The sequence below is a fragment of the Pelodiscus sinensis genome, chromosome 26 (genome assembly GCF_052426305.1).
Source record: "Pelodiscus sinensis isolate ZL-2025 chromosome 26, ASM5242630v1, whole genome shotgun sequence".
In the NCBI taxonomy this organism is placed as follows: Eukaryota; Metazoa; Chordata; order Testudines; family Trionychidae; genus Pelodiscus; species Pelodiscus sinensis.
This window is the reverse complement of record NC_143077.1, coordinates 14,556,234-14,571,672: the sequence shown is the minus strand read 5'-3', so window position 1 is coordinate 14,571,672 and position 15,439 is coordinate 14,556,234. Positions and strand designations below refer to the sequence as shown.

General features: G+C 56.5%; 1 protein-coding gene across 2 annotated transcripts in view; it reads left to right on the top strand.

Annotated features, from left to right (window-relative positions):
* Positions 1–15,439, top strand: part of LOC102454183 (uncharacterized) — a 76,194-nt gene that overhangs the window by 47,388 nt on the left and 13,367 nt on the right. The window contains exon 6 of one of the 2 annotated variants that reach the window (XM_089773508.1): positions 11,857–12,051. The exons of the other annotated variant lie outside the window; for it this stretch is intronic. Within the exon in view, the coding sequence (XP_089629634.1) occupies positions 11,857–11,883 (27 nt within the window). The 3' untranslated portion in view covers positions 11,884–12,051. Of the gene's footprint in view, positions 1–11,856; positions 12,052–15,439 lie in introns of those variants that run through there. 2 annotated transcript variants of the gene reach the window in all.

Genomic DNA, 15,439 nt, shown 5'->3' with positions numbered 1-15,439 from the left:
TTCTTTGGTGCAGAGTTTTGTTCCACCAGAAGCCACAGAGGCGGCAGTGCAGAAGCAGAGAGGCCCTGGGCTCTGCGCCAGAGTTGCCTGCTGCTGGCGGGTGCACGTGCATTGAACTCTGCTGGGCAGATTGGTGGCATTTAAATTGATGCTCAGATGGGTGGGGCTGGCCTCCTTAATTGGTCCGTGCCATTTGGATCCTCTGAAACGACCCAGCATCTCTTGGGCTGCACTGAATAAATGAAAGGGTTGATTTATTGATGGCAGCGCTTAGGTTGTGGCCGGGCTGATGAATGTGTTGGTGTCTGCATGTTGATGCTGCTCCTAATCGGTGTCAGGGCTGGACGGGGGAGATGTGATGTTAGAGGGGCTCAGGGTAATGGGGATATTACACAGCAGCTGCTAGGAGCCAAAGGCGTTGGCTTGCTCACAGCTCTCATACCTGGGGTTGCAGTTACAGGATGTTGCCTGTTCAGCACGTGTGTGTAAAGTGCTCCTTGCGCAGAGGAATGGGGAGTTAACTGGGATTCAGATGAGCCATGCCCTAGATAGCTCTTGCCATCTGCACCCCTTAGCCACTAGCAATTTCAAAGTAGGGCTGCTTCTGTCCTGAGAGCACAGACTCCTGCCACTAGAGCCATAGGTGAATCCCCATGAGCAGTATAGGATCTATGACAGACCCAAGGAAAAATTCAGATTCTGTCCACCAGAGGGCAGTCGTGCTCAATTCTAAGTGTGGTCTCTGCCAGGCCTGCTCCCCGGGACTCTTCCTTTCAGCAGCGAGGAGCTGTGATTCTTGGCCCGCAGACTGAACTGGTGTGTAGGAGGTAAAGAGCCATAAACCGACCACCCACCAAAGCTCCCTCGAAAGGCTGGTGGCGCCTGTCTGTCCTGAGTCTTAGCAGGAATTATCTTGGCGGGGCCCAGCCACGGGGAGTGACCCTGCCTTACGTTTCATCCCAGGAGGACACAGCTGTCCAGCACCACCGGCGTTAGAGCACCGCTCTCCAGGAGGGTGGGGGACTCCCAGGGCCGACCCTGCTCCCAAACTGTGCCAGAGGCCGGCCTCCTTCTCTAGCACCTCAGCGCTGATCTCATGTTCTCGGCCTGCCCCTGTATCTTTTCTCGGCCTGCGGCTGGCTTTGCAGGCACGGTCTGAGTGTGCACGGAAATCCCAAGGCCATGTCCTCACAGGAGCATCGTGGCTCTGGGCCCGTGTGCAGAGGCTGCTAATGGAGAGAGAAGTGGAGGAGGGGGAAGTAAGGGTGATGATGGAGTATTTGGAGGGGGAGGAAAATGGCAGCGAGCTGGGTTTAAAACCGAGCCCGTCTCTCTTCAAGCGGGGCAACTGCTGCATCTGCCTCCTGAGTCCCGCTCCCCGCGTGGGGGAGCTCCTGCAGCCCTTGCCCAGGAATTTGGCTCCGGCCTTGGCTCCCCCATGGCGGTGATGTCGGCGCACTGCCAGCAGGTGGCGCTCTCTACTCATTGCCTCAATGGCTGGCAAACTGCACAGCGCCTCCTTCGATACTCAGACCCTCCAAAGCATCTGTAGGGGACAAGGTTTGGGGGAATGTTTTAAAAAGAAATCAAGGCTGTTTCCAGGGATCTTGGCGGGCCTGAGAATCAGCTTGTGACGGTGGCCAAGGGGGCAACATTTTAATAAAGGCCTCCCTGATTGAATTCAGCTAAGCATGGGGAGCGTGTTATGCCTTTTATTTGGGGGAGGGCGGGAGGCCGGCTCAGAAGCCGCTGGTTCAGAGCTCCTCTTCATTAAAGCTTGCCGGTTGCCTGGCTTCCTTCGGGAAGGTGCCCCGGTATCCTTGAGCAGCTGGCCCAAGAATGCAGGCCGAGGTTTTATGTCTGCCAGAAAAATGATATTGACTCATGTTGTTTTTCGGTGCGTCTCCCTCCTCCATCTATCATTGGCTTTGAATATGGGGGACAATTTCAACCAAATGTCTCGGTCCAGTTACAGCTAAATGTTCTGGTTCCCCTCCGAAGAGCTCTGTGCTTCTGTTTTGTAGGCTGGGAGGACAGGTATTACCGGGCCTGTAGCTTCTAATGGGTTAATCAGGTTATTTCTCCTTCAGCAGGTGCAGCAGTCCCCATGGAGTAGACGCTCAGGGTGTGTGGGCTGGTTTGCATGTCACAGCTGTGCCTGTGAATCACAGCTGGGGTCCCCGGGGCAGTGAGCTGGGTGGCTTTCAGCCTGGCGCCCGCAGCCAGTTGTCGTCCTGCACCCTGGGGTGTTTCTGCTCCGTGAGGGTTCTGGGTGCAAAGGGCAGGGCTGGACCTGGTCGAACTGGAGGTGTAGAGCCTGTGGGGAGGCTGGCAGCTTGCACAGCACTTGCCTACACCTTTCTGTAGCTCAAGCAGCTGCAGCACCACACAATAATACCTGTTGTTTCCAGAGCAGCTCTCAAAGTGTTCTGCAGAGGGGGAAACTGAGGCTCACAGAGAGAGAGGTGACTCCTCTGAGGCCAGCCAGCAGCAGCTCTAGGAATAGACCCAGGGTTCCTGAGTATCTGGCCAGTGCTTTAGCCGCACTGCTCCTTCTGTGGTATCCCTGTTAGTCTCTGACCTCCCATACTGTGTGTCTGGGGCAGTCAGAACGTAGGGTCCCCATTATGCTAAGTATCCTAGTGTGCTGACCTGCACGTTCTCTTTGGCTGCCGGTGCAGGTCTGCCGTGGTCTGGGGATATTAGTCCCTGGGGGTTTCATGGGGTTGGTTTCCTTTGGGGCAGAGTGGTAGCTCCCTTCCACTTGGGCCTCAGTCCTGCTGCCTGCCCTATGTCGCGGCTATGGGGCTGCCCTGTGCAGTGACGCACAAGCCAAGTTCCTGCCTGCTTCAAAGTCAGCCCCCCATGTGGGGCTTTCCAGTCGGGGGGGGGGGTTCGTGCCCCCTTTGCACCTCAGTTTCCTGTCTGTAAAATGGGTCCAATAATTCCCTCTCCAACCATCTTTGTCTGCCTTGGCAATTGATGCTAGTTCTTTGGGGCAGGGACTGTCTCCTACCATGTACAAACCCTAGTACCGCAGAGCCCTGACTTCAGCTTAGCCTCTGGCTGCTACCGTAATACACATCAGAGCAGGCATTGTAAAAACTGCCTCACCTAATCTTGGCGGTGATTTTTGTTTCTTCTGCACACGCTGCCCCATCCCCACTGTCTGACTAGCTGAGCTTACATAGTTCCAGAGTGTCCCTCCTAAGTGGGCTATGTGTGGGAAAAGATGCGTATGGACCAGTGCTACTGAGCCCTGGAGCCGAGGGGGTGTAACTCCCCATACTAACACATTGCTGTGGGAAACCAAGGCACGGAGTTGGCCTGTGATATGCCTGGGTGGGGTCATGCAGCAATGTGGTGGGGACCAGACCCCTGGCATCCTGGTTCCAAGCTTGGTGCTCAGTTTCGGATGGAACAAAGGACAAGCTGAAGTGAAGAGATGAGAGTTTGAAAGGCAGCGGCGGATTTAGGGCAGGGCGAGCGGGGCGGCTGCCCCGGGCCCCGCGCTTCCCAAAGCCCCGCGCATGCGCCGTGTCAAAGGCGGAGCCCCGCAAAATTTCACTGCCCGGGGCCCCGCGGCACTCTTATCTGCCCCTGTCGAAAGGGGATGTCAGAGCTGAATGGCCAGAGCTGAGCAGGATGCAGCTGGCTGAGCCAGCCTCAGGGGCTGAGAATTGCCATTCTAGAGTTGCTGTGGGGCTCACTGGGCATTTCATGTCCCTCTCTAGAGGCCAATCACCTAAGAGTATAAAAGCCTACTACACTGAGCAGCTAGCAGTAGATTTTTCTCTCTCAGCTCAAGCCCTTCCTGTCAGAGATAAAGATCAAACTGTTCCTGCCCTAGGGAGCCGTGCAGGTGGGGGTGGGGGTGGGGGCCCTTAGAGATGAGAAAGGACTTTGTTTGCCAAAAAGGGGCAATTGTGGCATTTAGCCAGTGAACCAAACTTCACTTCCCCTGCAGCCAGGGAACTTACAAGCAGGGGTGAACTTGGCCCATGGACCTGTGTGTGTGCGCAGCAGCGTGGGCTTCTCTGTGCTCTGCTAGCTCCTGCTGTCACATCTTTGGGGCTGCCCCCCCGTGCACACGGTGCCATTAGAGCTGTTACAATTGCTGGCCAGTTCCCTCGGGGCCACTCCCTGCCTCTTGGAGCAGGTGGGAGCGCTGGATGCCTGAGCACCTCTGAGGCTGGGCTTTGTCCAGGCCTGGTGGGAGCAGAGAAGCACACAGCTTGCTGCAGCAGGCAGCCCCCTGCCCCCTGTGCCAGAGTGTCCCTGAGCCCGGAAGGTGGGCATGGTGCTTGTGCTGCCAATGGACTGAGGAATTTCCCTGCACCTTCTGGAGTTCATCACTTTCTACCCAAGCCCCCTTCCCTCCCTCGCCCATCCCTGCCTGCGGGCCCAGATTCACAAAGGGCTTTAGGGGCCCAGGGCCACAGGCTAACGGTCCTTTGCTCCAGGCAGCCCTTCCTGGGCAGAGAGGAGCAGCTCTGCACACTGTGGTTCCTTCCTACTCCTGCTCCTCCTGCCTCGGTTGGAGCTCTGTCGCTGCAGCTCCCGTTGGCCATGATTCCTGGCCAATGGGAACAGCGGGGACAGGGCCTGCAGGCAAGCGTGGAGCAATGTGCAGAGACACCTGCCCCGTCCCCTTCCCAGGGCCTGTGCCACCAAATGGGAGCTGCCCCAGGTAAGTTCCTGACACCCCAACCCTGAGCCCCCTCCTACACTCTACGTCCCCGCCCAGACCCTGCATCTCCACCACCTCCTGCCCTGCACCCACTCCTGCACTCCAAACCCCTTGGCCCCAGCCTGAAGCCCCCTCCTACACCCTGAATGCCTCATCTTCTGCCCCACCCCAGAGCTCACACTCCCTCCTACGCTAGGGATGTGAACAAGTAGTTGACTAGACAATTAACTGATAAACCTGGGCTTATTGGTTAATCTTGTCTACTACTCACACTCCCCGCCCCCCCCCTTGCTGCTTCTGTATCAGAGGCGGCAAAAGTGGGGAATGAGGAGCCAGTGCTGGGAGGAGCAGACTTAAAAGCTGGTTCCCCGCAGCACAAGCTCCGTAGTGCCACCTGTACCCCACCCCCCACACACACACTGCTTCCTCTATCAGAGGCAGCAGTGGGGGACGAGGGGGTAGAGGCTGCTTTGCAGTAGTAGCCCCTGTCGTCAGGGAGTTCGGACTCACTCCATGGACAAGGGCTGCTGCTGCGACCCCGCACTGTTGCCTCTGAGTGCAAGGTGGCAGGGGGCTCCCTGGGACTATCAAATAGTTGTGTAACTGCAAGGATGTCATGCTGTTACATGACTATTCAATTATCCGATAGCTAACATCTGTATCCCCCATCCACCCCCCTCCCTCAACTCACAGCCCCCTCCTGCGCTCTGACCTGACTGCCACCCTGGTGCTAAGGGGCCTGTGGGGCGCAGCAGATAGTCCCTGCCCTAGGTGCAATCAAAGACAGCTCTAGATTCCTTCCTCGGCCACAGCTACAGTTGCACAATTCCCTCCGAGATGCTTGTCAGCTGGGCCTTGAGGCACTGGCCTCTCCACACTACACGCTCTGCTCAGATCCCAGCATTCCTTCATTTCCCTGCACTGAGCAAGGCCTGCCCAGTCACCATCCCAACACAACACACACACTTGGCGCCTGCCTGCTGACGGGCCTTTGCAGCTGGATGTCAAAGGGCTTCCAAAGGAAAATAAAGTATCATCCCTACTTGCTGAGAAACTGAGGCACAAAGGGACTCCCTCCCCCCCCCCCCCCCCCCCGGCCTCCTGGGCGCTGCCTACTGAACGATGCTTCCATGGCACTAGTGTCAGCAAAAGGGGCGTGATGGCATCAGGAACAGCAAGACCTGGGGTAGCCCCCATTCCTGAGCCTGTGGGGTGGGGAGGAACTGGAGTTTGGATGCACAGCGGGGCAGAGCAGGCAGGTGTCTAGCAGGAGGGCAATGACGGGACGCAGATTAGGGGCCAGCAATTGGTTAGGACCGGCCCTGGGTACCCACCTGGACCAACCACCCTCCCCCTCAGCTCCATCCTACAGGACTTCTGAACCCCCAGCTGGGGCACTCCCCTGCCCTGTTATCCCAAGCGGCTGAGCGACTCCTGGCCTTTACCAGTTCAACATCCAGCCTTGCCTCTGGACAGCTGGCCACACACAGAGAATTGAATCCAGGCCTCTTGTGTTGTGCCCTGCCTGCCGGGCCATGGCTCAGTGGCGCGGTGCCCGTCCTGTCTGCCCTGTCAGTGCAGTGGGGGTCTGGCAGACTGGGTGATTTCAGAATCATTAAAATCTCCATTGGCACTTTGGCTTGGGAGTTTGTCCTTTCCCCACTGGCAACAGCCGCTGGTCCTCTCCCCGCTTGTGTCTCTACACCAGTCACCAGTTAAGAAAACGGCTGACAAGTGTCCTCTAAATTCAAGAAGGGAGCACGTGCCTGCCCCAGGAAAACAGCCTGTCAATTGAGGTTAGAGCGCAAATGCCCCGTGATGCTTGGAAACTCCAGGTGATTCACAACAGGAAGTGTGTGTGTGAGAGACAGGTGCACAAGAGATGGGAGGAGGGTGAGTCATAGCCTGCGGTGAGGAGGGAAGAGTTGCTGGCATGTAGCTCTCTCCAGAGGTGGGGAGAGCACCTGGGCTGTTTTACCATGTGTAGGGAGGGACCTCTTTTGGCTCCAAACTTTCCCCTGAGTTCAGCTGAAGTACTTGCATGGCAGTGCAGCCTAGTGGCAGAGGTAAGTCAGGAACCTGCATCCTCTTCTGGGATCATGGAAAAAGTCCCCCTCCCTGTTTCTGGTCCATAGATTCCAGAGTAGGAGGGGCACTGGAGAAAGACCTGTGCTAGAAAGTCTCTGGGAGCCTGTTAGTGAAGCCTCCAGCCTCAATTCCTCCCTTCCCTACCCCAGTCAGCTCCAAGGATAACTTACCCACACTGGCAGTGTTGGCTCTCTAGTGGGCGGTGGGTAGCGCTTTGGGGCAGGGCACATGTGTCTAACGCAACTACCCCAGTGGGGCCTGCTCTCCGGTGGGAGTGTGGGTACCACCAAACTCATGAGGGTCCAATAAGGCCAGCACTGGAATGGAGTCTGGAGGGGCCCCTCACCCAGTCTGGGGTTTCTTTGATTCTGGGAGTAGTGGTGAATCTCTGGGTAACATCTCAGGACCCTGGCTGCCCAGGCCAACCAGGGACACAAGGGCAGGGGGATTTTGGCTGTGTGGGAGGAGATGGAGCTAGGATCTGAACCTAGGTTACAGGAAAACCCCCTAGAAACTGCTTATGGGAGAGCAGCTGTGGGTGGTTCCTGGACTGGGCCTTTCTCCCCTCTTCTCACTCCCAGACGCCCCCAAGGGCCAATTGCCCCCCCCAGTGCTGCTGGCAGAGTGGCCCCCTGGAGCTGTGCAGCAGGGGGGCAACGTGGGCACTGTGACCCTATTCCATCCCCCGCCGCACCTCTGGAGCTGCCTTAGGTGGAGCGAATTGCGGCAGGCCAGGGGTCCGCAGGGAGCCCAGGGATCAGGCTCCTGCCAGAATTTCGTCGTTCAAACTCGTGCTTAACCCGAGCTCGCGAAGGGACCGGGGGACTCTGGTCCCTGCGAGGGGAGGCTGCGCTTAAAGCCCTGGTGGGAGAGGATGGGCCAGTAGCACGGACAAGCCTGGCAGCTGCTGCTCGGTCTCTAGGAATGGCTCTGGGTCCTTCTGCGTCGCAGGCCCCCCGCACGCTGATCCAGTCCCGGGCACGCCCGCCCCGAGCACTGCCGCTGTCTCGGGCCAGGCCCAGGCCCTGCTGGGGGAGGGGGGCGTTAAGGACAGGCCTGCTCGGCACGCGCTGTCCCAGGGCTGTGCCTGTCGCTCTTGCCTCGCTCTCTGCAGCTGTACAGTGGGGCTGGGGGGGGGGGGAAGGGTGTTAATGAGGGAACAACAGGAAGCTTCAGTCTTTTATTAGCTGCTGCGCTCTGCAGCTGGAGGTGAGTAATCTGATCTCTGCGGCGTCCTGTTTGCTCCTCGGCGCCCCGTTCCCTGCCTCCCACTCACCTGCCGCTGGACCAGCCGCGACCCACACCCTCCCCGCACGCCCACGCACGCCCTTCCCCTCCCCGGCGCGCCCCACGTGCCCGCTCGCCGCGGCCGCCGCTACCAGGAAAGCAGCTGCCGGGGCTAGCGCAGGGCTAGTGGCAGCGTGTCGCTGACGCCCACGCACGTCCTGTGTGGAGCCGGCAGCGCCCCCCCCCCACCTCCCCTGTTCTTGCTTCCGGGCCACCCGCCTGCCAGACGGAGCCGCTCGGATGCTCCCTCGGCAGCCCACCTTGACGCGCGCTGGGGGGGCCTGGCCCAGCGCGACCCCTTCCCGCATCCCCGGGGAGCATGGCGCGTGCTCGCCCCTGGGGGCGCGGGGACCCGGAGGGGAGCGGGCTGGTGGCGGATCAAATCGGTCGCTGGAGGACGGGGGTTCGGGTTGCAGATGCTCGGTGCTGGTTGGCTCTCTGGCTCTCCCCTCGGAGGGGTCACGCGGGGGAGCATAGAGGTCAAGGAATGGGGGGGGGAGGCTGAATCCCCCCCTGCTCCCGATTGCTGGATTCTGTCGGAGCATCGGCTCCAGTGTTTGCATTTCTTTGCGCAGTAATTCCCCGATCCCGGCTCTTTGGTGGCGTTTCCCTCTCCTGTTGTTTTGGTGGAGGGGTGGCTGTGTGGGGTCCTTTGGCAGGCAGTCCCGTTGGGGCCCCACCCAGCCCTGCGGGGCTCACACAGCATGCCCTCTTCCCGGCTTAGAGAGCCCCCCCCCATTCAGCTGGGGGCAGTACCTGCTATGGGGGAGGGGCATAGCCCTCACTTCCTAGTGTCCACTTCACCCCTTTACACCAGCACTGGGGTCATTAGAGAACATTTTTAAAAAGGAAACACTCAGGAGGGGGAGGTTAATCCCTATTAACAGAACAAAATGCAAAAGCAGCTTTGGGGGTCTCTGGCATGAGCCAATTCATCCTCCCTGCACTACCCGGGGCAGATAATTGTCGCAGCCAGATGGGGAAACTGAGGCACAGAGTGGTGCTGTGACCTCCACAATGAGTCAGGAGCGGGATACAGATGTCTTTCAGCCCTCTGGTTTAACCGGGAGGCCATGCTTCCATGGGCACTTTCCCTACCTAGGGGAGAGCTGGGCTAGGCGCCGGCCTATATGGAGCAAGGGAATGTAACAAAGTAAAAGCTCTGCTGTCATGCCCTTCTCACGGTGCACTTCCTGCCTGTATTCCCCTTTGCTCTGCCCTTCTGTCTCTGGACTGATGGGGGGGGGGGTATTACCCAGGTGGCTGCATTCTCCAATGCAAACCCAGCTGCTATGGGCCGCCTGGCAGCAGCGCTCCCCAGGTAGCTCTCAGTGGGGGGAAAAAGGAGCTGCAGCCCTGCAGTGGGGGTGGAGGGAGTGTCCAGAGTATCTCAGGCCAGCCTTGCCCCCAGCGAGGCCCTATAGGGAGATAGTGGAAGGTGGGGCTGAGGCCTGTTCACAGTGCATCGGTGACCACTGGCTGTCTCTCGCATGGCCCGAGCATGACCAAGGCTTGGTGAGGAGCCGGGCTGCCTTCTCCCCTGCTGTGAGTCTGAGCCTTACCCCCAGGCTGGCTCTGGCTCAGGGGCTGGGGATTTCAGCTGCTCTCCCCTCTCAGTCCCGTCCCATCCTTCCAGCATTGCAGCCTATTGCATCACCCCCAGCTCTGCGTGCGGAGGAACCCGAGGAGACAGGCAGCTCTCACTCCCAGCGCTCTGCTGCCCAGCTGGGCAGGGTTCCAATCTGATAAGGGAACCCAGACGCTGCCAGGTGGGTGCTGAGAAGATGCTGCAGGGGCCACCTTCCTGGAAGCTGCTTTTGGGATGCCCTGCCCAGGGCCTCAAAATGTTCATTACAGGAGCTCCGTCACAGGGGCCCATTTCACTCCTTGGCCTCACCATGTTATTTATATTCGAGCAGTGCTGCCCTAGAGCTCTGAGCCCCAGCATGTCAGGAGCTGCACAGCCACGCAGTGAGAGCCAGCCCCTGCTCCAGAGCGCTGCTGTGGGAGAGGAAATGAGTTGCCTGAGATCCCTGGCAGCGCTGGGGATAAAACCTCAGTCTCCCGGGACCCAGCCCTGTGCTCTCTTCACTAGCCCTCCCTGCATGGGCTTTGGCAGGCTGCTTTCTGGCTGGTGCTGCCCTTGCCTGGCAGGCGTCTGAGCCCAAATAGCACAATCCTGATTGACAGTTCTAGGCTGGAGACACTCCACCCACTCCAGGAAAAGCGGGGTAACCCTCCCCCACAAACCGCCCACTAGAAGCCACAGGTCCTAGCACACCTGTGCAAACCAGCCAGGATGCTGCCTGAGCCCCTCCTGTGGCGATTGCTGTTGGCTTTGGGGCAGACAGACGTAAACCTGCCAAACTCAGAGCAGGATCTGGCCCTTTGCATCAACAATGAAGGGGAAAAGGATTCCAGGCTAGTTATGTGACACCCCCACAGTGGACTCTGGGGTTCACAAAGCCACCAAGGACTCAGAGAGCCCTGTTGTCACCGGGAGATAGACTCATAGGCTACGTCTAGACTGGCATGATTTTCTGGAAATGCTTTTAACGGAAAAGTTTTCCGTTAAAAGCATTTTCGGAAAAGCGCGTCTAGATTGGCACTTTTTGCGGAAAAGCGTCTGTGGCCAATACAGACGCGCTTTTCCGCAAAAAAGCCCCGATCGCCATTTTCGCAATCAGGGCTTTTTTGCGGAAAACAAATCTCTGCTGTCTACACTGGCCCTTTTGCGCAAAAGTTTTTCGGAAAAAGACTTTTGCCCGAACAGGAGCAGCATAGTATTTCCGCAAAAGCGCTGACAATCTTGCATGAGATCGTCAGTGCTTTTGCGGAAATTCAAGCGGCCAGTGTAGACAGCTGGCAAGTTTTTCCGGAAAAACTGGCCAGTCTAGACACAGCCATAGACTTTAAGGTCAGAAGGGACCATTATGATCATCTAGTCTGACCCCCTGCACAATGCCACAGAATCTCACCCACCCACTACTCACCTATATCTCAGATATTGAAGTCCTCAAACGATGGTTTAAAGACCCCAAGATACAGAGAATCCTCCCACAAGTGACCCTTACCCCATGCTACAGAAGGCGAAAAACCTCCAGGGTCTCTGCCACTCTACCCTGGAGGAAAATTCCTTCTCGATCCCAAATATGGCGATCAGCTGAACCCTGAGCACGTGGGCAAGACTCACCAGCCAGACACCCAGAAAAAAGTTCTCTATAGTAACTCCTATCTTCCTATTGGCCTATTTACCACTGATAGTGAAAGATCAATTAATTGCCAAGATCATGTTATCTCATCAAACCATCCCCTTCATAAACCCATCTAGCGTAATCTTGAAGCCAGTTAGGTCTTTTGCCCCCACTACTTCCCTTGAAAGGCTGTTCCAGAACTTCACTCCTCTGATGGTTAGAAACCTTCGCCTAATTTCGAGTCTAAATTTCCTACTAGCCAGCTTATATCCATTTGTTCTTGTGTCCACATTGGTATTAAGCTTAAATAATTCCTCTCCCTCCCTGGCATTTATCCCTCTAATATATTAAAAGAGAGCAATCCTGTCCCCCCTCAGCCTTCTTTTGATTAAGGTAAACAAGCCAAGCTCCTTGAGTCTCCTTTCATAAGACAGGTTTTCCATTTCTCGGATCATCCTAGTGGCCCTTCTTTGTACCTGTTCCAGTTTGAATTCATCCTTCTTAAACATGGGAGACCAGAACTGCACACACTATTCCAAATGGGGTCTCACCAATGCCTTGTATAATGGCACTAACACCTCCTTATGTTTACTGTAGATACCCATGGCAGACAATAGACTTTGATTCCTGGAACCACCTGGAACTGAAAATGGTTTCAATCAACAGAGGCTCCGTTTCCGTTTTAAAAGTGATCCTGGAGAGCTCTAAAGTTGTCAGAACCCTCACATCGTAGGCTCTGTCTACACTGCAGTCGGGATGTGATTGCTGCAGGTGTAGACATACCTGAGCTCATTTGAACGTGGCTCACTTGGCTACCAATAGCAGTGACTCTGCGGCAGCAGGGACTAGTCCCCCAGCATGTGCCCAGGTTCTCAGGCAGGCTTGATTCTTGATTCAATGTCCTGCCTTTTGCAATAGTAAGGACATTAATCACCGTGCTAAATTCCCCTTTGAGTAGCGTATCGTCTGTCTTTCCAACATTCCTGCTGAGACTTCAGTTGGCCCCAGCCTGCTTCCCCTCCTGCCCCAAATGGCTGGGTCAAGCCAGGATCGCTGCTCCCAAGCATTCAAAAGTAACAACTCAGGCTGCAAAAGAATAAAGGATGGGCTTGGTTTAGAAATCGGAGCCTAATACGTGTCATCAGTTACTGGCCTTGCGGGGGTCTCATGTGATTGGAGAAAAGTTTGAAAACTTCAAGCTAGAAACTTCAGGTTTTTTTTGACTGGCAGCTGAGACAGTCACATAATCGCATGACTCCAGGAGAGAAGGGTGCAGGGAGGTGCTAAGAGAGAGGGAAGTTGGCTAGGGACAAGGAGAAGTTCTAGAGGAAGGGGAAGTCTTGGAATCCAGCCCTGGGCTACAGAGACTAGAGAGAAGCCAAGAGGGGTGAAGTAGTCCATATGAATGGAGGAAACTGAGGCTGGTAAAGCCAGAGATGGGCCAGGAGCTGGAGAAGTGGGGAGCCCAGGGAAACAGGTGCCAGACTAAGAGAGAGTGAATCCTCTGACCCGGCCCCAAGGAGGCACCCCAGTGGTGAGTGCACGCGCGTACAAGCTGGCCACGCTGGGCAACGCCTCTGTCACGAGCCGCCATCTCCTTCCTCTGCACTGTGCCACTTGCTGAATCGCTTGCACCGGGTCTGCCATCAGCAGGTGCTTTCCTCAGAGGGTCCTGTCCCAGTGCCATGGCGGGTGGTCCGGGCACTGAGCTGCACGCTGGCTTTGAGAGGCATTCTGCAAAGCTCCGGCCTGGATGGATCGCTGCCCGTTTAAATCGCCACCGAAGGGAAGGATATGGGGAGACGAAGCCTGTATGTGCCGAATGGCCTGTGCAGAGCAACCTCCATGCTGTGGGCGTCTCCTCGATCTCACTGCTCAGATGGGGTCAGTGGCTCACAAGGAAGAGGGCTGGGTGGAGGGCTGTCAGGCCGCAGGCCCCTCGGTCTCTATGGAGCTGCTTTGACTCCAGCCAGGTTGTCTGGCGAGGAGAAACAGACCCGCCATTTAGCTCAGTTCAGAGACCTGCCCAAATACGTCCGGCTCATTCTCTGAGGCTGCATCTACACGATGAGTTTTCTCGGTAAAAAATATGCTAATGAGGGACTCATTTGCATGAGTTGCGATGTCATTTGCCTATATTCTGCTGATCCATTTTTGCGCAAAACCAAGCAGTGGGGACGTTTTCTTTGTGCACAGAAGCTCCTTTTCCCGCCAGATCCTTATGCCCCCCAAAAAGGAGGTTTACCGATGTTGCGGGGAAAGGGGTTTTTGCGCAAAAAGAAAACATCCACACTGCTTGTTTTTGCGCAAAAACCCCAGCGCAAAAACGGATCAGCAGAAAATATGCAAATGAGATTGCAATTCATGCAAATGAATCCCTCATTAGCATATTTTGCCATGAAAACTCGTAGTGTAGACATAGCCTGAATGCCTGGGGTCGGTCTAATTGGGTGCGGAAAGGAGGTTTGGTTAGATGCCACTTCCCTCAAAAGCAGCTCATGCTTTGTCACCAAACCAGTGGGCTCCCCAGGTGTATTTTGCACCCCCTGACTGACAACTGTGCCAACAGCAACCTCAGCGTAGACACTGCGGTGACAGGCCGATTTCCTGCAGCAACGTGGGGCGCTCACTGTGTTCAGTGGATCTGTCATTGGGGGGGCAGGGTCATTTAGAATTCCATGGGGGAGGGTTACCACAGCCCCCCAAGAACTAAGAAGGAGGAGGAGGGTTACCACAGCCCCCCAAGAACTAAGAAGGAGGAGGAGGGTTACCACAGCCCCCCAGGAACTAAGAAGGAGGAGGAGGGTTACCACAGCCCCCCAGGAACTAAGAAGGAGGAGGAGGGTTACCACAGCCCCCCAAGAACTAAGAAGGAGGAGGAGGGTTACCACAGCCCCCCAGGAACTAAGAAGGAGGAGGAGGGTTACCACAGCCCCCCAGGAACTAAGAAGGAGGAGGAGGGTTACCACAGCCCCCCAAAGAAGGAGGAGGAGGGTTACCACAGCCCCCCAAGAACTAAGAAGGAGGAGGAGGGTTACCACAGCCCCCCAAGAACTAAGAAGGAGGAGGAGGGTTACCACAGCCCCCCAAGAACTAAGAAGGAGGAGGAGTTGGCAAATTCACTCAGGTGGTAACTGCTCTGGGAAGGTATCACCTGTGCTTTTTTTTTGGCGGTATGGCCCGGAATGATGTACTATCACCTATTTTCCCAGCACGCAGTAAAAGAATGGCATGTCCCCCTGCCTACCGGCACCTGCTTTCCTGGTGCTGCTCGTCTCCTGACGGAAGCCTGCTCAAGACACGAGGCATTTTTTTTCTGGCGACGCTTTGGCTCTTAAAGGGACCACAACCACATTTTGGCCCGCAGCGTGGGGTTTTTTTTTTTTTTTAGTTTGAGCCTGGAGCAGCGGTGAACAACCTTTTTTCAACCATGACCCCCATATCTTATTGTACTCGTGTCACGACCCCCAAGGTAATTTGAGCAGCGCAGCATGGCGGGCAGCCGGGCTTATGCCCACTGCTAATGGTGACCCCCCCAGAAAGACATGCATGACCCCCTTGGGGGTCGCGACCCATGGGTTGCTCACCACGGGCCTAGAGTAGCAGCACCTTTTTTCTTACAAAAAAATCACTGGGTATCACCATCTGGGCAGGCGGCATATACTGATCGGAGAGGAGACCAATATGCAAAGAAGAGACGTTTGTAACTGCTTTCTTTCTGGCCCAGCATCCAGACAGGACCTTCTGGGTCGCCGGGGGCCGGCATCCACCCTGGAAAAGGCTGGAAGGGCTTGGGTCTAGTGGGGCCCCATAAGACTGGCAGGTGCATCTGGTGTGTAGGTAGGACCTTCTCCTGGTTTTGATGATTTCTCTGTCATGCTTTCACCTCAGGGCTGTGTGAGAGCTTGGGACGAGCAGCAATTACAGCTGTGCAGAGTCGCTGGCGAGAGCGCAACGTGGGGATTCTGGCCTGCCTTGGCTGCCTGGCTTGCCGGCAGTATCACAGCGTAGGTAGGGAACTATGCAGCCTGGAAAACCCCTGGACAGGCGGGAGGGAGACGTGGGGCTCTGCCCCAAAGAGGCAACCGCTGAGGAGCCGAGGACCGAGCGGCGGTGCCTTTGAAGGACTGCAGATGTGGCATGCAGGCACAGTCGCCCAGAATTGTACGCTGCTGTATCC